Consider the following 22,829-nt stretch of genomic DNA (forward strand, 5'->3'; position numbering starts at 1 on the left):
ATATCTTGTTTAACCATTCAATATTCAAAAGAAAATATCTTTCAACCAAGTTTCCTTTTCAGAATAAATATTTCAATTGTTTAAAAACAGGAACACAGCAACAAAAACATTGGGGGACTTTATCCACTTATATAGCTGCCAATCAAAAAAAAGGCTACTTGTTTTTGTGTTACTCATTTTTATTTTCGGCAAAGAGATTTAGATGTGTACAGTTATACACTTTTTATTTTCAAAAGATGCAAATGCTGAACTGACTGGATTTCCACATAGCATTATCCTTCGGGATACTTCAATGTGTTTTGTAAAGGTATCACAATTTTCAAAGGAGTTAAAAATAAAGGATTGTATTTCAATTCACATATTAAACCAGAAGCCTTTGAGATAATCTTGTCCTATTGAATATATAGTTCTATAGAGAATATATGCATATATGGAAGAAAATGTGGTTTTGTTTCTACAACTATGGTAGCTTTCCCAATTTTTCTTTATTCTCTTGCTAAAATATATTTTATCATTTGTTATTTCTGCTATTGGACCAATTGGTTTTAACCAGAGCCATTTTTTTATTTATCTTTATGTTTTTCATACCAAAGCTGTAATCTGTATCTGAATGACATAGCCCAGAATTCCATTTATATTTTTAAAGACATTTTGTAAACTTGAATAATATATGTATTATGTTGTATGGTGAATTATATAATGTGTGTTTCTAGAAACACAACTACGAACTTCCAATGACTTAATATAATATATACTTTGGTGCTCTTTCAAATGATTTGAGCGTAAGTCAAAGTGCCAATAAGAGGTCTGGACATATAAATGCTAGTGAAATTCAATTCGAGCAAGTAGCAAATTATTTCAATTTGTATCTGTTGATCATTAATATATGTTGCATGGCTAGCTACGAGGAAAAAAAGCATTGGAAACATAAGTTAAGACGTCAATAGATACTGAATAGTTTAAAAATGATCAAATTAAAAATTAAATCAAACAATGCCACATAAATATTTGCATATATTCTGAATCAATAACTTTATTTTACAGCTTATAAAACATTATCAGAAAGATTGACATAGTCCTACATCTTTCTCAGATGATTGGATGGGAGGAATTTTTGACCTTGGAAATTGGAGATGATGTTGCTATGGAAACTCGTACTTCTGCTTTCATTCTTAAGCTGTTTTGCAGGTAAAGTATTTGATTATTAAGATTTTGGTTTGATTGTTTGGTTTGATATAGTAGCATACCTTATTTTTAAAGTAAATAAATGGGGCATTCTAATAGGGTAATATACACAAGCTATTTTTTTTTAATAAATAAGATAAAAAATCATGGTTTTTTAAAAAAATTAATGGAAGGTGAAAGTGAATTGGACATATTTGTCTATTTAGGTAAACATTGCTTACTACTTACAAGTCTGAGTTCAAATTCCTGTATATTCAACAATGTTGAATTAGGGACAGAATCTTTTCTCTTATGAAAGATAACTCATATTTATTTTTAACATAGTTCCCCCCCCCATTTCTCCTCTCCCCCCCCCAATAAAATCTGGAATATTCATCCTTTACAGCAGGGGAACCCCCTGGCTGTAGACCACTGCCAGTCTGCGGTCCAGCAGGAATCGGGCTGCGCAAAAAAGCAAAACCCCATCTGAGTACATGTGGGATTCAGGCAGCACTGAAAACCACACACACACACACACACACACACACACACACACACAATCCACAGAAAAAGCATCCTCCATGGAACCAGTCACTAGGTCCCAAAAGATTGGGGACTGCTCATTTACACACAGAAAACCTTGGGGAGGGTGGGACAATTTTATCTTCTTTTACAAACTAACATATTAAGGATTGGCGAGGACATTGCAGTAATGCAGCACCAGACTGGAAAATAGGAATCTAAATTATAAACTGGCTGGATTAGGGGGGTGGGGAATGTCATTAGATCTAATAGAAGCTCACTTCAATTATTTTGTTAATTAGTAGTTCTCATTTATTGATTTATTGATATCAAATTTTTTGCTGTTCGAGTTCCAAGATAGAGCCTTGTTTTTCTCCACTTTTTTGAACAAGAGATTGGTGTGATTGGTGTGTATTTAAAGAAAGAAAGATTGTCTAAACATGCAGAGAACCTTCAAGTACCCATCCAGTTCAGGTTCAATATTTTCAGTACTATATCATATTGAATTCATCAGTGGAAACTAGCACAATGAACTTAGTAAATATCAGGAATTGGTGAAAACATCCATTCTTACTTACACCAATAAATTGGTTCTTTCAAATCAATGTTTTGACTCTTGCCCTCTACAAGCCTCTTGTAATTTTCCTGCCTAATTTTCAGAAGTAACTTGTCATGGCTATCTTCAAGGACTGAGAGATACAATTGACCTAAAATCACTCAGTCGACCTTTGTGCCTAAGGTGGAACCAGAACTCACAGATTCCTGGCTTCTAGCCTGATACTTTAATCACTGTGCCACACTGAATCTTTCCACTTACAATGTAAAAGACAGTAAAGTTACAATCTTTTACAATGTATTTTAGTAATCACAATTGGGACACTTGGAAATCAGGACAGATTCTTTGTCTGATTAGATAGTATAGTAATCTTCTTTTTGTTAGCATTTTGAGGCAAAATAACTCTTTATATTATAAATGCCTAGCACTGTGAATCTGATTCACTGTCCACTTTGACCTGATACCAACAGTGTTCACAGAAATTTGCTGCTTTAATTAGAATGTAAAAAGCAGTATCCTAATGTCAATGTTTCAAAATGCCTTTTTGGAGCATATGTGTGACAATTTGCCAGTAGGAAAGGTTACAGGATTCTATCATGATGCAACAAGTCTATGGAGAACTTTTTTAAATTTCACCTTGAAGCCACCTGAAAATCCAACATGGTTCTTGTTTCGATGCCTGTTGTCAGCCCTCAGGCTGCCATCCAGGGGGAACCTGTCCATCACCATGCCTGCTCGGCCATGCTTACATGCCACTAACCAGGGACGTGCACTCACTAGAGGCAGGGTAGGCGGGGCCTCACCAGTCTCCTCAGGAAAAGGAAGGAATTTTTTAAAAAAATTCTAAAATAATTAAGGCCAAGCTAGTTGCTACCAGACTTCAACTCACAGTGATTTGAAGTGTACATAGTGTTTAAGTATAGGAGGAGGCCAGAGAACTCAGGGCCTCCTTTGCATAAGGATTTTTTTGCCTTTTAAGGGTTAACCAAGGATTAAAAGCAAAAAAATTAGTATGCAAATGAGGCCCATAGTTCTCGGGCCTCTTCCTGCAGAGGGCACGTGGTGGCTCTAGGAGCCACTATCCTAGCCTGCCTGGCCCTGGAGCCTAGCTAGACCGAATCTGGAATTTTGGCGTAGCTGGAAGGTATGTTGGTCAGAGGGAGGGGGCAGGGGGGAGGAATTCAATTTATTTGTAATTTAAGTAATTGTCATTTGTTTTTATTGTCTGAGTGTGTTTGTGTGTGTGTTTCTTAACTTCACTCAAACAAACTCTCTCTCAATTTGAGAGAGAGTTTGCTTGAGAAGAGAGGGAAGGAGCAGACGCAGGGAGGGGAGCCTTGTTTGTTTGAGAAGAGAGGGGCAGCCCTCTCCCCCACATCCTGCTCCCCTCTTTCTTTCCTCCTCCTCCTCTCCCCTTTCTTTGCTGGCTGCCACCTCGCCCCCCTCTGCCTCCTCCGTCCTCCCCGCTGTGTCCGCCAGGCGTCTCACATTTATGGCGGGCATAAACGCGAGACGCCTGGCGGACACAGACTTGGGGATGGAGGAGGTGGGGGGGCGAGGAGGAACCGCGGAGGCGAAAGGTGAAGAGGGGTGGGGAGGGTGTTTGCAGCCCTGGTTCTGTCTCCCAGCCAGCAGCCCCAGGAGGAAATGGCAAAGAGGGGTGGGGGGGTGTTCCAAGAAGCCCCCTCCCCTTTTTGGCACTCCGCAAGGCCTGCCGGAGCTCTGGGAAAAAGCGGCAGGAGCGGAATACTGTCATCTATTGCCGGAAAGTCCGGCGAGGGAAGCGGGGCTCGGGGAGACTCGCTCGCAGCCGGCTTCTCTGGAGCGGAGGGGGGGGCAATAGAAGCGGAGCAGATCACAGTGGCAAGAGGATCCGCTCCACTTCTTTCGCCCCCCCCTCTGCTCCAGAGAAGCCGGCTGCGAGTGAGTCTCCACGAGCCCCGCTTCCCTCGCCGGACTTTCCGGCAATAGATGACAGCATTCCGCTCCCGCCGTTTTGTCCCAGAGCTCCGGCAGGCCTTGCGGAGTGCCAAAAGGGGAGGGGGCTTCTTGGAACACCCCCCACCCCTCTTTGCCATTTCCTCCTGGGGCTGCTGGCTGGGAGACCGCGGCTCTCGCTCCAGCCTGCTGCGGGGGGGGGGGGGGGAGGGAGCCGCTTTCTTTCTTTTTGCCTCACCAGCCAGAAGCTTCACCGCACGTCAGTGCCACTAACGCTGCCGCGTTGATGTTGCCTCTCTGATGTCGATTGAGCCTGTAGCTGCATGTGGCTCTTCTACTCGGGTGCCACTGCCTACTCTGATGTAACTCTTTTGCTTGGATGTGGCTAACCAGGAAAGAGGCTATGATGACACTGAGTGGGGGTGTGTGGCTGAGGGTTTGGGTCATGGTGATTCGTGATGGTGGGTGGGTGTCATCTGGGTGGAATTGTGGGTGGAGCTGGGTGGGTAATAGTATATACATACCTCCACCCAATCAGAACACAGCCAAGCTCCCACCCAATCAGCTCAAACCACCACTGGCAGTTAAAAGGAAGAAACAGCCGAGATCTCACATTGCTCCTGGAAGCACCAAGCCGAGCAAACAAGCCTGAAGATGACAAATGAGACTTCGTCGAAACATCACCAAGACACCACCAATTTTATGCAGGAGAAAACCCGAATAACCAAAGACATATACATACATACATACATACATACATACATACATACATACATACATACACACACATATATAGCAATAGCGGTTAGACTTATATACCGCTTCATAGGGCTTTCAGCCCTCTCTAAGCAGTTTATAGAGTCAGCATATCGCCCCCACAGTCTGGGTCCTCATTTCACCCACCTCAGAAGGATGGAAGGCTGAGTCAACCTTGAGCCGGTGAGATTAGAACCGCTGAACTGCAGATAACAGTCAGCTGAAGTGGCCTGCAGTACTGCACCCTAACCACTGCGCCACCTCGGCTCTTATATATATGGGTGCTGATGTTAACTTGGTTAGAACTGACTTGGATTTGATTGCCTTTGTATCATTGTCATTTAGTGCTGGTTATCACGTAGTTTCTTAGAGATAAAAGTTTTTCACCAAACAAACTGAATCTCTGTTTGTATGTAACGTGAATGTCGTAATGTGACATCTGTCCTGTTGTTACATCTTCTCCAACCACCATGCTTAAATAGAAAGGGAGGACTTTTTGAATCAGTTCCTGATTGGACCCACCATTAACATGCTGGTCCTTAAGACTGTGTCTTAATTCAACTCTCAACATTTTGAGTAGCAATATGTGAATTTTGCATTATTCTCAAGAATTCTTTTTAGTTTTCTTTTAATATTCACCATTCCCATACTTGTTATATCTTTACCTGCATAGTACAGCCAGAAATAGTGCAAAGCCAGATAACATTGTGGGTTTCTACTTGGACCACAGATAATGGCTGGCTGATTGATTGACTGGTTGATCATTTGTTTGATTGTGTGCCATCAAATTGGCATTAAGGTTGAGCGACTACTTAGATCTTCCCTGGTAAGATTTGGCCCTTTGGATCTTCCAACATTGCACCAATCTTTCAATGCAAATTAGATCCTTACATGGAAAGGGAAATGCCAGGTGTTCAGGTTAGGTTTAGAACAAGACACATTATAGTTGAGACATACTGGATAACTGAGAAAGTCAATGAATACCAGGAAGAGTTATATATAATTTATTAGTGATAGAAAGAGCTTTGATTATACTGACCATTTAAAATTATAGAAACTTCTTGGAAAAACAATATAATAAAAGGGAGTTATCATGAATTGTAGTTACAGTTTGGCAAGAAATGAGCTTCAATATCTCTTTATGTCTAAAATGCCACAGTATTCTGATGTCCGCATAAACTATATAACAAAATAGTCAGTTTGGTTTTATTAAACTCAATTTTGCTTTTGTTAAATTCAATTCTGAGTTTATAAAACAATTTTCTAATCCCTTGGTATAAACAGTTTGTTTGACCTTTTCTCTATCTAGCTACTGATCTCAACTTAGTCATAATGCTAATTGCAACAATTAGGATGCTTTAAACTAATCATATGATTCATGAATCAGCATTAAGATAAAATAATGCAGGCGTGTTCTGGAACACATTAAAATAAGATGCTGTATTTTTTTCCCTCCTGAATATGGGCAAAACTGAAATCTTTTCTATCTTTTAAAATATTGGGCTGATAGAATTCAATTATCGACTTTCCTAAGTTAGTTATTCTAACTTAGAAAGGCAGATAATTGAATTCTATCAGCCCAATATTTTAAAACAGCCTTCCATCTCATTGTCTCTAAATGAAAAATAAAATACAAATTCATTTCCATTCATTCAGTTGACCCAACTTGCCACTACATTTTAATATTACCATTGTTACTGGATTGTGTCAAATGAGCCTGTGAAACAAGGTTAGCATGGCTCTTCTTTTTCTTGAACTGTGTGTCTGAATATAATCACTGTATGTTTCCACATGAATTTCTTTTCCCTTTCCTGTTCTGTTGAATTGCCTTGAGAGAAAGTAGTGTTGCTGCAATGTAAGAAATCAAGAAATACAGTTAACACATATTTGAAACACAGATTTTCATCCAAGTATAATCACCTTGGCAATACATTCTTTAGGAATGCAGTTATGCTAAAACCTGTTGCAGAATCTAAAATTTATGTGTAAAGATTGTGAGGTTGGTTGGAAGGCATAATTAGATTTCTCTTCCAGTTAGCATATAAGAATATCTAAGTTATGAAGCTACGTGCAACAAACTGAGATTTCCAAATTCACACAATTTACAGCTATTCTCTGACTTATAGTTGTTGTCTGATCAGCAATACCATGTGTACTTTGTTTGCTTAATTTGTTTAAGTCATGAAAATGTGTCATTTACATTTCTATTTATTTTTTAATAAATTATTTCTAAAATAATTTATAATTGTTTTGTGTATATGTCTGTGGAGATTCTCAATCATCCAAGTCATGGTTGCCCCAAAGGTGCTTTTTTCAAAAATCAAATGGACTTTCTTGTTTTTTTTTTCCTTGAAAACATTTCACTTCTCATCCAGGAAGCTTCTTCAGTTCTGGCTGAATGTTGGGGAATGGAAGGATTAATATTCCTTAGTGGTTATCTAGTCATAGCACTCTGAAGGTCAACCATTAGCTTTCTTGAGACCACTTGTGGGGTTATCTGTATCCTTGAGTGTTTATCTGCAATCTGATTCAGGTGACCCTGAGGATAGAGATAAAACCCCCAATGGTCTCAATGACTCTCTAGAGAGCTAATGACTGACCTTCAGAGTGCCTACTAGATGACTGCTAAGGAATATAAATCCTTCCATTCCACACATTCAGCCAGAACTGAAGAAGCTTCTTGGATGAGAAGTGAAACTTTTTCAAGGAAAAAAACCAAGTAAGTCCAGTCGACTTTTGAAAAAGCACCTTTGGTTTGTGTATATATTTATAACAATTAGCATACAAAACATACACACTTGCAAAATACATACATCTTATTTTTTATATCAAAAATACTTTCAAAATATACACGTTGAAAAAAATACATTAAAAACCTGTGCATTTTATATCTATGTGGATTCTTTTTAAAAAAAGTTAAAGTAAGTAGAAAGTTAAATCTAAGTAGAAAATGTTATAACTTTTTATTTAAAAATAAATGTCATAATATTAAATAGAATTTATTCTCGTTAACTATATCTACTGTATATCTATTATATCTATATCATCTATATCATCTATATCAGGGGTAGTCAACCTTTTTATACCTACCGCCCACTTTTGTATCTCTATTAGTAGGACAATCTTCTAACCGCCCACCTGTTCCACAGTAATGGTGATTTATAAAGTAGGGAAGTAACTTTACTTTATAAAATGTATAAAGCAGAGTTACAGCAAACCCCTACCCCCCACCATGAAAGCTGGAACGCCCACTAGTGGGCGGTAGGGACCAGGGTGACTACCACTGATCTATATCATCTATATCTATCTATCTATCTATCTATCTATCTATCTATCTATCTATCTATCTATCTATCTATCTATCTATCTATCTATCTATCTATCTACCTACCTACCTACCTACCTACCTACCTACCTACCTACCTACCTACCTACCTACCTACCTACCTACCTACCTCTCTCTCTCTCCCCCCTCTCTCTCACTAACTCTAACTCTAACTAACTCTAACTAAATATTTATGTGTTAGGATCTGAAATCTCTTATTATTTTAATAATAAATAGAAAAGAGAAGAACAATGTTTGGATTCCTGAAGAAGAACAGCATTATCCCAGTAATGGAATAATGAAGAAAAAATAAGATGCAGTATGTCTTCAAGGAATATTTTAATTTAATTAACACAACTAGATATTCTTTCTCTTTGATAAATGCATTTCATTACACTAATGCTTCACTGTTCTCCTTTTCTCTGCAATTATATTTTATGTCATAACAAGTCATTTTGCTTATGCCAAAAGGAATAAATAATGTATAGATGGATAATGACATTACATGGCAGCAGAATCGACTCCATCTTTTTCTCTCTCCACTTTTTCACGGGGAAAAAGCAGCACTATTGAAATGAGATAATCTCATGTAAACATGTAACCAGAGGCAAGAAGTATGATGGGAATAAATCTGAGATCATTAGTTTCTCACTGAATATTTATTATTAATATTCATTCTAGCAGTTTCTTTCTGTTATTGTTAAAATGAAAATGTGCCTTATATATTAATTCTGCACAAAGGGGGGAGACAAATCATTCAGAGATTAAAAATGACTGCAAACTCATATGCTTCTCTTATCAATAGGGGCAAAAATCATGCTGAATTTCAGGGGGAAAAAACTCTTGCTTTCTATATTCCTTTCCCAAACAATACTGGAAGAAATATTGCATGTCTCCTGTTTCATAAGCCCAAGAAAATCACAAATAGACCTTTGAGGATTATCTATTAAGATAGGTCATTGATTCACAGCACATGTGTTTGGGCAAAAACTCTTCATTTTTGTTATATGGGGCCCTACAAAGTAGATCACTCAAGATCATGAAATAAAATAAAATAAGTGCAACATTGAAACTTGAAAGTGGCTAAGAAACTGCAGCAAGAACACCATAATACAATTTATACAAGCATAAATCCACCAAGAGAACAATATTTGCTACTGGTGGTATGGAGAAATATATGTGGTCATTTGGCTACTCAGAGATATACTGGGAAAGAAATTGACACAGTCAACAACCCACATTGGGTTGTTGGACTGTTTTAAAATTAAAGTATTTGGCTATCCTTCAATTTTTAGAAAGATAAGTGCAACCTTTGCCTGCTTCCATCACAGATTATTTGCCCATCGCCACCTTGGAAGGATCATTGAGCCGTGATGGTAGTGGTTAGAGTGCAGTACTGCAGGTTGCTTCTGCTGGCTGCTAGCTGCCTGCAATTTGGCAGTTCAAATCTCACCAGGCTCAAGGTTGACTCAGCCTTCCGTCCTTCTGAGGTTGGTAAAATAAGGACCCCAGATTGTTGGCATCAATATGCTGACTCTGTAAACCGCTTAGAGAGCGCTGTAAAGCACTGTGAAGCAGTGTACAAGTCTAAGTCCTATTGCTATTAGCCTCTGAGGGCCTTGTTTTAAATTTCTGCTCTTGGAAAGCTGCAGAGCAGAATGAGAGTCTGGATCACCAGAAGTCATTCCTTGCCTTCTCCAGCAGAGATCCTGCTGGATTGCAGCGCCTCCAATAAATACAATGTTTCCATTCCATCTAATTGTTTGCATTCCATCTAATTGTAGACTTAATGGTATAGATCTCCCTTCATTAAATTTGCATTCACTATTTTTCATATAGATTCACTTTTTGCCATTAAAACAATGAATCATAAACTGTCTCTTTCTGGCTCTTATATTCTCTTTGCTTTCCTTCTGCAGTGAGCTTACAACTGATAGATCTTTGTTCTCAACTTTCTCATTCTACACCTGTCTTCCTTTCTCCCTCCCCCAAATTTCAGCACTTACCATATTTTTCAGAGTATAAGACACACTCCCCCCCCCAAAGAAGAGGCTGAAAATTTGGTTGGGTCTTATACTCCGAATGGAGCTTTTTCTAAGCTTTTTTTCATCCCTAATGAGGTGCTAATCAGTGAAGCAATCTTCGGTGCTTTGTCTGATTTTCTCATTGCTGCTCCCTCCGACTTTAGCACCTCACTAGGGCTGAAAGCACAGCTGATTGTCGGAGGGAGCAGCAATGCAAAAAGCAGGCAAAGCACGGAAGATCGGAAAATTTCCTCACTCGTTAGCACCTCATTAGGGATGGAAAAAAGCTTCTGGTATTTTTACTGCATCATACTCACCCCTTTAGATGCTGATAAATCTAAGTGAGGCTTGGAAGAATAGAGAAAAACAAAATGGAGTCTGTGCTTCAAAAACAATTTCTCAAGGAATGGAAAATCTACGGTACTTCTCTCCAATGCAACACATTCTATTACAAATTGTGGCTATCTTCTTTGAATTTTCTCAATCAGTGTGGCCTCACTTGGAATACATAGTCCAGGGGATAAAAACCATGTGTGCTCAAAACCAGCAAATGTATGTGCTGAAGCTGCCCAGATTGAGGATGCTAGCCAGATGAATATCTGGTAGGCAGAATTTTTCCCCCTATTTTCCTCCCCAAAAACTAAAGTGTATCTTGTACTCTGAAAAATACGGCACCTGTGGTGCTTGTAGATATGTATATACCATTGCCATCTTTTTGAAACTTATGGATGCCCAACCCAATTAAATTCATATTGCTGAGGCATGTTTGTATCATATCATAGCAAAAAAAATAATAATGTTAACCATTCAGTTCAAAAGAAAGAGTTTGAGTCAATCTTTCCTTTCATTTTTACTGAAATGGATTTTTCTATCAGAAAAATATTATAGATACTTCTAAAACAATTCCCCAATAAAGAAACTGCCAAAGACCCATCAGTAAACAGCCCAACCAAAGACTCTCTAAGACCATCCCCACCCACCTAGACAGGCAAAACATCAGAATATAAACTGACAGCAAACAGCGCTCCTTACTAGCACCAATGATGTTACCTAGTTTCGGTAATGAAATGTCTGCAAGAAAACAAGCAAGCTCAGAGCTTCAAGGATCCCTCATTTCAACCCTGAGCTACAAATATTCTCCTTTATTGGTACTTCTAAAACGTGAGTACCATAGGGATTTTTTAAAAACCATTCTTCCATAGCTATTTCATTCCAACTTATTCTGTACACACAGAAAGATTTGCTTCATGAACATTGCTTCATTTTCAGAGCCTCTAATTTTAAAGTATTGCAAAACCTTTAAATAATTGTGGTATCACAAGCCTGTGATGTGTTGCTTTGTCTAAGAAGAAATATCCTTTTTTTCCTGTGATGATTTTTTTATAATTTTCTCCTCTTTTTAAATGTCAAATAATTTCACCTCTGTCTATAAAAAGCTTATTATCTCAACAAAAAAAGCCTTCTCCTAGCAGTTCGGAAATAATTTCACGTTTTTATTCAGTTTCACAACAGATTCAAAGAATCGGTTCTTCTTATATTATCTCCTTTATTAAAACAGAAAAAAATGATCAAGAACTATTTTTTTTTAAAAAAATATATCTATTATTTTTAATAGGAAGCAATACAATTGCATAATTAAATACATAATCCCCTTAAAATCTTTCTTCAAGCAATGTGCAGTTTTAAAAAAACCTAGAGCATTCCCATAAAATGCAATTCTTTCCATCCCAGGAGCTATAAAATATTATCTATCTATGAAATTTTCCCTGTGTCATAACCAAGATCAACTGTAGATTTATAAAGGCAAAGATTTCCCCTGTCCAATCATGTCTGAATCTAGGAGATGGTGCTCATATCTGTTTCTTAGCTGAAGGAGACAATGTTGTCTGAAGACACTTCTGTGGTCATGTGGCCAGCATGACTATACACCAAGGTGCACAGAATGTTACCTTCCCATCAAAGTGTTATCTATATCAGTGTTCCATTTGTCGGCTGTGACCAGGGGGGCGTTTGCCCAGGTTCGCCTGGTGCGCCAGTTGCGACCCTACCTGAACCGGGAGGCCCTCACAACAGTCACTCGAGCCCTTGTGATCTCCAGGCTGGAATACTGCAATGTGCTCTACATGGGGCTGCCCTTGAAGAGCATCCGGCGACTTCAGCTAGTCCAGAATGCGGCCGCGCGAGTGATTGTGGGCGCACCGCAGTTCGCCCACATAACACCTATCCTCCGTGAGCTGCGCTGGCTACCTGTTGATCTCCAGGTGCGCTTCAAGGTGCTACTTACCATCCATAAATCTCTCCATGGTAGTGGATCTGAGTACTTGAGAGACCGCCTCCTGCCAATTACCTCCCTTCGACCGATTAGATCGCACAGATTAGGCCTCCTCCGAGTTCCATCCGCCAGTCAGTGCCGACTGGCGACTACGCGGAGGAGAGCCTTCTCAGTAGCAGCTCCGACCCTTTGGAACGATCTCCCCGTGGAGATTCGCACCCTCACCACCGTCCAGACCTTCCGCACAGCCCTTAAGAACTGGCTATCCCGTCAGGCCTGGGGATAAGATTCTAATCCGCCCCACCCGAATGTTGAATGAAAGTTGTGTTTTATTGTTTTATTTTTATTTACGCACTGTCTTATGTTTTATCTTGCACTCCCCTTCCCATGAACTGTAAGCCGCCCTGAGTCCCCTCAGGGAAAAGGGCGGCCTATAAATAACAAATAAATTTTAAATTATAAATTCCAAATAGCTTCCAAAAGTAAATCAGAGTCCAAGGCAAAGTATTGCTCAACATTCCAATTTATTAAGAGAGCCGTGTTGGCACATCTTGGAAAACCTGAATCTGAAAGTTTCCTGGTTTTCCCCACCCAGTTGAAAGTTCAAGATCTTGCCTCCACACCCACAAATCCATCACAAGGTCCAATCTTTCACTGCCATGCTGGCAGTTCCACCCATCCAATTCCAGTCAGGTGCAGAGGTGCAAAGACAAAGGATAACCTTGTCTTTCTAGAAAGAATTTTGTTATAGCTACATTGCATCTCACTCCTACAATCCTTCCTCCCATTTTCTAACAATATAAAATGCATAATAGAATAATAGAAAGTGTGGCAGGCCAAAGTTCCAAAAGAAAAGATGGCCACAGGCCTGACGATCTATTTATTTACTTATATTTGCATGCTTACTAGGTTAGCAAGTAACAGGATCTTACCCCATTGTGCGGTGTTTGGATCTTGAATCTGGGCTGTCAGCTTTCCAGTTGACAAGCTCAGTGTCTTTAACCATTGAGCCATCACATCCCTATATACTTATATAGACTAACAAAAATGTAAAAGACATGATGTAGGGATTCTTGTTTTGGAAGTGCAGTTATGTGACTTGTTCAATAAAAACTCTAATCAGGGCTGTCAAACTGGTGGCCCGTGGGCCAGATGCAACACACACATAGGCAACTGTTCTGACCCCCCCCCCGGTATGCCGAGGCACTCCGACACAAGATTACTGCTAAACAATTTATTCACAGTAAATTAACACACTGACAAGACTTTGGCAGCAATCCAGACTTCCAAGATAAGAAATACACACGAAAGCTTCTCCGTTAGTATATTAGTTGAATCCTGCAAACAGCCTCCTCCCAAAGTCTCTTCTTATATACTCTCTGGGAGGAGCCTAATTACAACCATCTGGGTCCAATTATCTTCTGTATCTGCGTAGTTGCTGTTGGTGCTTATCTGCCCGCCTCTGCCTCGTTTCTGGGACCAACTCCCTTAGCTCCTCCCCATTGCTCCAGGGCCTGATGTCAGGGACCAACTCCCTTTGGCTTTCACCACTGCTCCATGGCTCAGGCGCCTCCTGGTGGCCAACCAGCCTCTCTGGTCCCTGCTTGGAGTCTGAACCCTGTCTAGGGTCTTCCACATCTTCCAGAGCCGACTCATAGGGCACCTTGCAGTCAGAGTCTGTTTGCAGCTCCAACAACTCCTGCTGGGCCACAACAGGCAACACTCATTCCAGCTCCATGAATGGCCACACTCACTCCAGCTCCATAAGCCAGTTACGAAAGGTCACATAATGGCAATGTGGCATGGCAGGTTTGACACCCCTGGGTTAGAGTTTTTATTGAACAAGTGCACTAAGCTATCCTCACTCCCTTTGAGAACCAATGATGTTGTCTAATTTGGTAATAAAACACCTGCAAGAAAATCATCAAGCTCAGAAACCACCAATGATCCCACACTTCTCAATTTTTATAGACTAAGTCTGGGCTTTGCCTCCTCCCTTCCTTATAAATCAATTGATATTTATTTATTTATAAATATCAACTTATTTATTTATTAAATTAATGTATTAATTGCTATTTCTTTTTTCCATTTTGGTTTTGTTGGGTTGAGTTCAATTTGCATTGCATATAAGGGCTGTGATGTCGGTATGATCTTCTTATGATGCTGGAAAGTTGTTTTCTTTTTTTGTGATGTTTGCTTTTATGGGCTTGTGGGTGTGTGTGTGTATAAGTCACTTTGCTTTTTTTTTAAGTCAGACTATACATTAAAAAAACAAACTGCTACTATTTTGGGAACATAGTTATTTCTTTGGCAGATCATCTTATCACAGTAGGCAAGTAGCTTTTTGCTGGATGAGCAAAGCTGTTAGCTTGTAAACAAGTGTGAGCACCCAAAGATCGCTAAAGACCAACTTTGAAGAACTCCAGCAGTAGCAGAAAGAGTAGAGAAGCTGTTCATTTCTTTGAAAGAGAAATAGCAGAATTTGTCAAGGTGGAATATGGTGCAGCATGAACATAATATAATTGCTGGAGATTCTCTTGTGTCTGCCTCATTTTTTCCTAGCCTTTAAAACGTATCTAATCTGAAAAGATCCACAGAAAAATGTGTCGGCTGGGAAAGCTGCATCCCAAAACAAATAAGAATGTTCATGTAAAGAGAAGCATAAAATGAAATGGAACATGGGAAGATAGAAACATATGTAATGTTGATAAAAGTATGATCTTTGACTGACTAATAGATGGAAGTTCTGGAAATGTGGTAAGAGGTTTGGGCGAGGAACCAAAAGAAAGGAAAAAAGGAAAGGTGAACTCAACATATGAATTCTATCTCTCCTTCCAGCCTGCCCTCGAGCCTTAACAATATTGGCAATTAGTGTACAGAATCTTTTGCTCTGAATGTGTTATTAATAAATGTCAAGTTGCTTCAGGATAAAACATTAATGGTAGTGACCTCATACAGGAAGAATATGCTAATTTTCTATAATCAGATCTTTATAGGGGTAGGAGATGTGCCTCTCCCAAGTGACTATCAAGTGCAGTACTACAGATGGTTAAACACTTTGTTTAGTCTACTTTTACAGTATATTTTAACATTAATTAACTTAATTATATATTCTCAAACTCATCTATGGGGCAGAATGCAGTGACATTTCTGCAATGCATCTCCAACTTAAATAATATAAAACAAATCTATACGATAGACCAACATGTTTATTCTGGATTAAAATTACAGTAAATGTGCAAATAAATGCATGCTAGGTTTTTGAGGACTTGGTGTTGCAAATTGTTCACCTCACAACACTACAGCCCTGAGTTGACAGTGTTTTTAAAACATGGCACTGAGAACCCCAAGGTTGCTTTGGTGGGGAGGATTTCAGCATTTATACTGAAATGTTCTTATCTAAAGTCTTTATGGTTGCTATGACAACCATAAGCCACCAAATACATGCTAGGATACCTGCCAGAACTATTTTGCAGGATACTGTAGGATCAGAGGTGGTATTCAGCAGGTTCTGACCAGTTCTGGAGAACTGGTAGCAGAAATTTTGAGTAGTTTGGAGAACCGGTAAATACCACCTCTTACTGGCTCTGCCCCCATCTATTCTCTGCCTCCTGAGTCCCAGCTGATCAGGAGGGAATGGGGATTTTGCAGTATCCTTCCCTTGGAGTGAGGAAGAAATGGAGATTTTACAGTATCCTTCTCCTGCCGCGCCCACCAAGCCACACCAAGCCACACCCACATAACTGGTAATAAAAAAAATGAATCCCACCACTGTAGAAGATACAGAATCATCATTTAGAAAGTCTGCTTGCTATGAGAGATCCAGCAATGTTTTTTTTAAAATCTAGGCTAATTCACTATTCAACCAATTAGATCTTCAGGTAATTTGCAGGACTAGATAGTCCAACTCTCCAATATTGGTAGCTTCCCAATGTTTCCTTTATAATTTTGAAGGTTTACTTATAGTTTTGGTGATTCTATTGAAGACCTACCTCCTTTCTGGAACAGACAAATAACATGGAAGGATCTTCAGGCAAATTGAATAATTATATTTCCTTCTTGATATACTGAAGAATTGATATCAATTAAATAGTAGGGTCAATAACTAGAGTGCAAATGACAGAAGAGTAAGTGGCTTTTTGACTCTACTGACCATGGCAGCCTTTTGTTCTTTATGTCTGGTCTAGGTCAGAAAATACGATAGGTTGAACAGATTATTATTATTTTTTAAGATAGTGATAAATGATAAATAATCTATCTCAGAACTGAAATGACTATATTCTACATTTTGTCTATTATGTAACCCATATTCTTCAATAACTAACTGAACCCACCCATCTGAATTGTCATAATATACATAGTTAGTTAGTTAGTTAGTTAGTTAGTTAGTTAGTTAGTTAGTTAGACTTATATACCGCTTCATAGGACTTTCAGCCCCCTCTAAGCGGTTTACAGAGTCAGCATATTGCCCCCAACAACAATCCGGGTCCTCATTTTACCCACCTCGGAAGGATGGAAGGCTGAGTCAACCTTGAGCCGGTGAGATTTGAACAGCCGAACTGCAGAACTGCAGTCAGCTGAAGTAGCCTGCAGTGCTGCATTTAACCACTGCGCCACCTCAGCTCATTGTGTCCATATACATATAGCTGGAAAACTATGCACTTTTGTGCAGGTATATAAATTGACATTTTTTTTAAAGAACCTTGAAATATGTATCAACAATGAGAAAATCTATCTTTATTTAGTAACTCTTCAGTAACCTCCAAGCTGGATCTTAAAAGTACAATTCATATGAAATTGAATTATAACATTCACAAGTTTCAGTGTTAATAAAATGAAACTATTTTGGTACTAGTTGGAAAATAGGGACTTTCCCAAGCCCAATCCAAGATCTCTTAAATCAAGAGTTAAGTCATCAACTTTGCTTTGGGAATAATTCACATATAGCCACAAATATCTATTCACCAATTATTCACATTGATGAATATCTACTCCTAAAATTTTATAAACAATCCACAAGGTTCTTAAATCATGAACATTTCTCTTTTTTTTCTGGCCTTGGTTTAGTATTCCCTGGTAGGTTATCATGAAATAGGAAGAAATTCTGTTTGTGAAAGTCAATTGCTTTCTGAGTTTCCATTTCAAAGTGTTTTACCACCCAGTTCTACTCAAAGCAATTCATCCATGATAAAAGTAGGAAGTGGGTTCACTTTTCTGCCACCATGATAATATTGTTGCCTTATTTGATCAACATGAACAGAATTTTCCTGTCCTTATTCTTATTGTAGTGAATAGCTAATGTCAACATTCAGCAGCAAAGAACCTTTAATGTTAGTTTGCTTATTTTCTAGCTCTGTAATCTAGTCAAACTCTAAGATTTCTATCAGTATGTAATAAAGGGTAGAGAAGCTACAGTATAATAAAGCAAGCAACCACCTCCCCTAAATGTGTACTCGTAAATGCTTACCTATATAGCTAAAAGTAAAAGAAACCATAGCTGTTTTAAATGTTTTACAAAATGCTGACAGTGATGTTCTGATGTGGACTCCAAGGATGTGTTTTCCAAAGCTTAGAGCCACAGCAGAAAAGACCTGGCACCTAGGCATCTTTAAAAAAATCATGATGATATGGAGAGGAAGAAATAGGCTTTAGGGCTACCTAAGAGTCATCTTAATTGTAGTTTAGGCATCTAGTAATGACTATCTCTCTTCTATATCACTTCATAGTGCTTTACAGCTCTCTCTCTAAGAGGTTTACAGAGTCAGCATATTGCCTCCAGCAAACTGGGTCCACATTTTATCAACCTTGGAAAATGGAAGATTGAGTCACACTTGAGCTGGCCAGTACTGAACTCCTAGTAGTGGAATGCAGAGTTAGTTTGCAATACTGCATGTAATCACTGTGCCACCACGACTCATGAGATTTTAAATAGAATATTTCTAATAGCAATAGCACTTACACTTACATACTGCTTCCCACTGCTTTACAGTCCTCTCTAAATGATTTACAAAGTCAGCCTATTTGCCCCCAATAATCTGGGTCCTCATTTTACTCACCTTGGAAGAATGGAAGGCTGAATCAACCTTGAGCCTGGTGAGATTTGTGCTGCCAAACTGGTGGCAGCTGGTGATCAGCAGAAGTAGACTGCAATACCACATTCTAAGCACAGGATGATTTAATTCTGAGGTCTTTTTATTCTTGTTCCTATAGACATTCCTGGAAACCAGACACCACATGTCATCTGTGTGGAATTCTTTTTCTTCAAGACTAGAACACCTCATTTCATTGAGGGTCACATCAGGGCTGTGGTTTACTTTGGGGGGGCTGGGTGGGTGTGGCTGACTATGTGGGTGTGGCCAGCTTGATGCCAGTCCCCAAACTGCTGGCATGTTTCCTCTTCTCATTGGGTAAACTGGGCTGAAGCCACACTGACCAGATCTTTCCTCTTCATATTGGGTAGACCAGGATGGCCTCACTGGCTGTATTTGACCTCGTCACAGGTCGAATATGGCCTGAGGTCCTTGAGTTTGCTAAGTAGATACTTTAAGAAAGAACAGGGGGAAAAGCCAAAACTAATTCACAATTGAAAGATTTTAATGTTCAATGGCGATGAAAGGCAACCCAACAAACAAAAACCGAAAATAGATTGAAGTAAAATTTACCTGCATCTCATAAATGTAGGTTATTTGCAAATCTTCCTTTAAAGTAATCTGTAATATCTGTTTTTTTCATCCACATAAGGATTCTATTTAGAAATAGTTTTTTTCTCCCAACATTGCCCATAATCTATGATTTATACTGCCAGTATAACTTCTTTTAAAGAAGCAGAAAAACCCTCAGAAGGACTGCTATGTAGAGATGGAAGAATTTAAGAAATATCTATTTGAACTACAATACTGCCACACTCATTCTTCCATTGATTTTGGTGGGAAGCCCAGCCAGTCTTCTGCTACTGGCATACTTAAGTTTATACATTTCCAGACAAATGGTGTAATCTTTAAAAAAAAAACTTGCTATAATTCTGCCAGGATAGCAGTTCTGCTCAATTTCAGACATACTGAATAAAGTATTTCAATTCCATGGGCTATTTAAAAGGGCTCCATCCAATAATATTTCTTTGCTTTTATCTTGTTTTGCTTTATTTTGTTTTTAATGAGAGAACTAGTGGTTGTTTTTCCATTTGTAACTTTGGGGTCATCCATCCAAATGTCATGCCATTTGCAAGCAGTCTCTTATTCACTTTTTAAGACATATGATTTGCCACATTTGAGTTTCACTGTTTCTTTCTACTTCCATTCTTCTGACCTGTGTTAGGGTGCTTCTATTTTTCATTCCAATGCAAATGACTGAAAAACAAAGGCTGGAGAGAAAAGGGAACAAATTCCCATTCATGATTTATTAGTTGGAATAATCATTTGTCTTTATAATTAGCATGAATGAAACAAATGGGTTCATTTTTTAAATTTTCTACCCAATTAAAAAATAAACTCATCTCGCTGTTAGCCTTCCAAGAGGACTTGACTGTCATCTTGTAATTGTAAAAAAGGAACTGGCTTATTGCCTTGTGTGAGTGCTTCTTAGTACAACTACAACAATAGTTAGCAACAAGAATTGTTTCAGCTATTGCTACTGTAATGTTCATGCTATTGTTGCAATGATCAAATGGGCACTGATAACATCAATGCATTATTGAGGATGCCACCAGTAGAAGAGAGACAATGTGTGTAATGGTTACAAGGGCTTAAACTGGGAAGGTGTCAAATCTCCATTAGAATGAAATGCCCTGGGTGATCCAGGAATCATAAATATAATTATTTTTTCCAACAAAGGAAGCCAGAGTAGCACTTACTCCTAAGTGGAGCTTATGCTGTTGAATTCAATCAAAGCTAAGAATGTCTCTGTCATACAAAGTGATGCACTGAATTCTGCTGTTCTGCTCTCCATTGTACAAGGCATGTTCTGGAGCTCGGCAGTCTTTCTAGTTCCAACTTCTGATAGTGGATGCAGCTACTCTTGGTGATTGCAGGGTGGATCAGCCTCAAATATATGAATGTTTGATGTTTTACTAGGCTGAAGTCCAACCAATTATTCTGGGATAGGGTTCTCTATTTCAAACTCCTCTGAGTTGGAGTTGGTTGTGACATTACAGGGCGGGGCATAACCTTTTCCTAGGGGGTCACAGCAACACTTGTAATAACAACACAAATAATTCATACACCATTCGAAAGCCCATCAAAAACTGAGTTTATTGACACGATTTAATAGTCAGTATGACCACCATTAGCCCTTCGAACAGCATTCAAACGAGGTGGATAAGAACACAACAAATCTTCAAACAGTTCCGTTCGATTTTCCAGATTTTTCAACACAGTTTCCAAATTCATTCTCAAAGTTTCAACCGAATATCGATTTTGACCTTGCTCCTGAATCATCAGAGCTTCCACTTCATCCTTAATTATGGCCCCAATGTTCTCTGCCGGATTGAGATCTGGCGAATTTCCCGGCCAGACGTCATTGCCCCAAAATTCGACATTGTTTTCCTTTAACAATTGCTGAGTCGCATTTGCACGCATGCAAGGAGCTTTGTCATGAAGAAAGACAGCCTCACCAACCACCAAGACATTGTCTGGATCACTGAGAAATGGAATGACATTCTCCAATAAAATTTTCTCACGGAAATAACTGCCATCCCAGGATTCCCCTTTATCCTTCAAAACCCAATGCAGTTTCTTGGCTGTGAAAATGACGAAAATCGAAAGGCAATGCATTTTATTCTGTCAATGATCCTTTGTTCTTCCGAATCGAATTTTCCAGCCATTCTTAAAGCAAATTTAACATTTAATAGCTCATTCAATTCAGTTTTTTATGGGCTTTAAAATGAGGTGTCGCGGAAGTTGTAAACTGCTGTCGATCTTGCTGTGACCCCCTAGGAAAAGGTTATGCCCCGCCCTGTATAAAGAGTCATAATCAAAAGTCTAGTTGGGTACACTTAGAGCTCCAAGTACCAAACTCATTTTCCCAAGACCAACAGGAACAAACTCTTTGAACCACATCTGAAGATCCCTGCCTACCTAAAAAGGACCTGCATGACTAGAGTCCAACTCTGAGAAAATCTGAGAGATTTTATCTGAGAGCTGCCATGAAAAAACTTCAAGAATTTAATAACCATCTCCAGCAAGTACTTAAAAAGGGCTGATAAAGCAATTAACGGAAACAGTAATAATGATTGTTTCACTGCTCTTACCACCACAGGGTAATCCTTTAAAAAGGATTAATTGTGACAATTCATGTTAAACATTGTTTCCAGCATTTTCTAAGTTCTCTTCTTCTATTTCATCTTCCAGAGTTTTTCCTCAAAAACAAGGGATCAACTAACAGAGAGATGCCACAGCTCTCTGTTGCAATATTGTCAAAGGCAACAGCTATACTCTCATTCCAAATAAAGGCTAAGGCTGCAACCGATCTGGGCATCAGATATTCAGAAATTTTACCAAGCGACCTTTAAAATCCAGATGAATAGGTCCTGCCTTCCTGTGGTGGGGAACAGGTAAAGAGAACTCCAAAACAATAAGAAACAATAAGAAAGAAATCCATGACGAGTAACAGACTGAAAAAATCCTACAGTTTTATATTGTGTATCCTTATAGCCCAAGACAAAAAACTTTTATCCAATATGTGACATCCCACCACCACCTTGGCATGCCAGATCTATGATGCCATGGTAGTTCCATGATTGTATTGATGGGTATTAGCAAATGTACAACCAAATAAATTTGCTCAGCAAGGATGCTACAGCTTAGCAGGAAGACTGGTGCAGAATTGCAATTCCATCAGTTTCCCAGATCACCAATGCCTTAACTAATTGTGATCTAAGTTTGTTCCCCAAAAGAGATTGCTTTAGGTTCTCCTTTATCTGAGTTAGCAAAATGGAATTTCTAGATTAGATTTTATGGACATCAGATTGCCAACATGGTCTATACTATGATCCTGTCAGGGCTGCTTCGCTCAGTAACCAAGAAAGAAACCACTCAACTTCATTTTGCAGAATTAAGAGTATTTTACTGGTCATGAGTAGATAGTAGCAAAGCAGGATCTGAGGCAAAAGCGCGCGTAATCATAGATATCAATATGTGACCCATTCCCCTCCCCTTGGACTATCCCATAGTCCAATCCAAACACTCCACAGGTGTTATGTGGGAGACATCTTCAAAAACCATCATCAGGCTGGTATGCCGGACAGTTGACCTTGGGGAGAACTCCTCTCCTTGCCAC

At 39.0% G+C, this 22,829-nt stretch overlaps 1 protein-coding gene across 1 annotated transcript in view; it reads left to right on the top strand.

Annotated features, from left to right (window-relative positions):
• Nucleotides 1–1,050: 1,050 nt before the first annotated feature.
• The window catches only part of CNTN6 (contactin 6), a 195,104-nt gene continuing 173,325 nt past the window's right edge, over nucleotides 1,051–22,829 (top strand). Inside the window, exon 1 of the mRNA XM_087708896.1 lies at nucleotides 1,051–1,188. Within this exon, the coding sequence (XP_087565022.1) occupies nucleotides 1,134–1,188 (55 nt within the window). The 5' untranslated portion in view covers nucleotides 1,051–1,133. The remainder of the gene's footprint in view (nucleotides 1,189–22,829) is intronic.

The sequence above is a fragment of the Thamnophis sirtalis genome, unplaced genomic scaffold, assembly GCF_051295495.1.
Source record: "Thamnophis sirtalis isolate CommonGarterSnake01/CBP01778 unplaced genomic scaffold, rThaSir2_p1.2 scaffold_3, whole genome shotgun sequence".
Classification (NCBI taxonomy): Eukaryota; Metazoa; Chordata; class Lepidosauria; order Squamata; family Natricidae; genus Thamnophis; species Thamnophis sirtalis.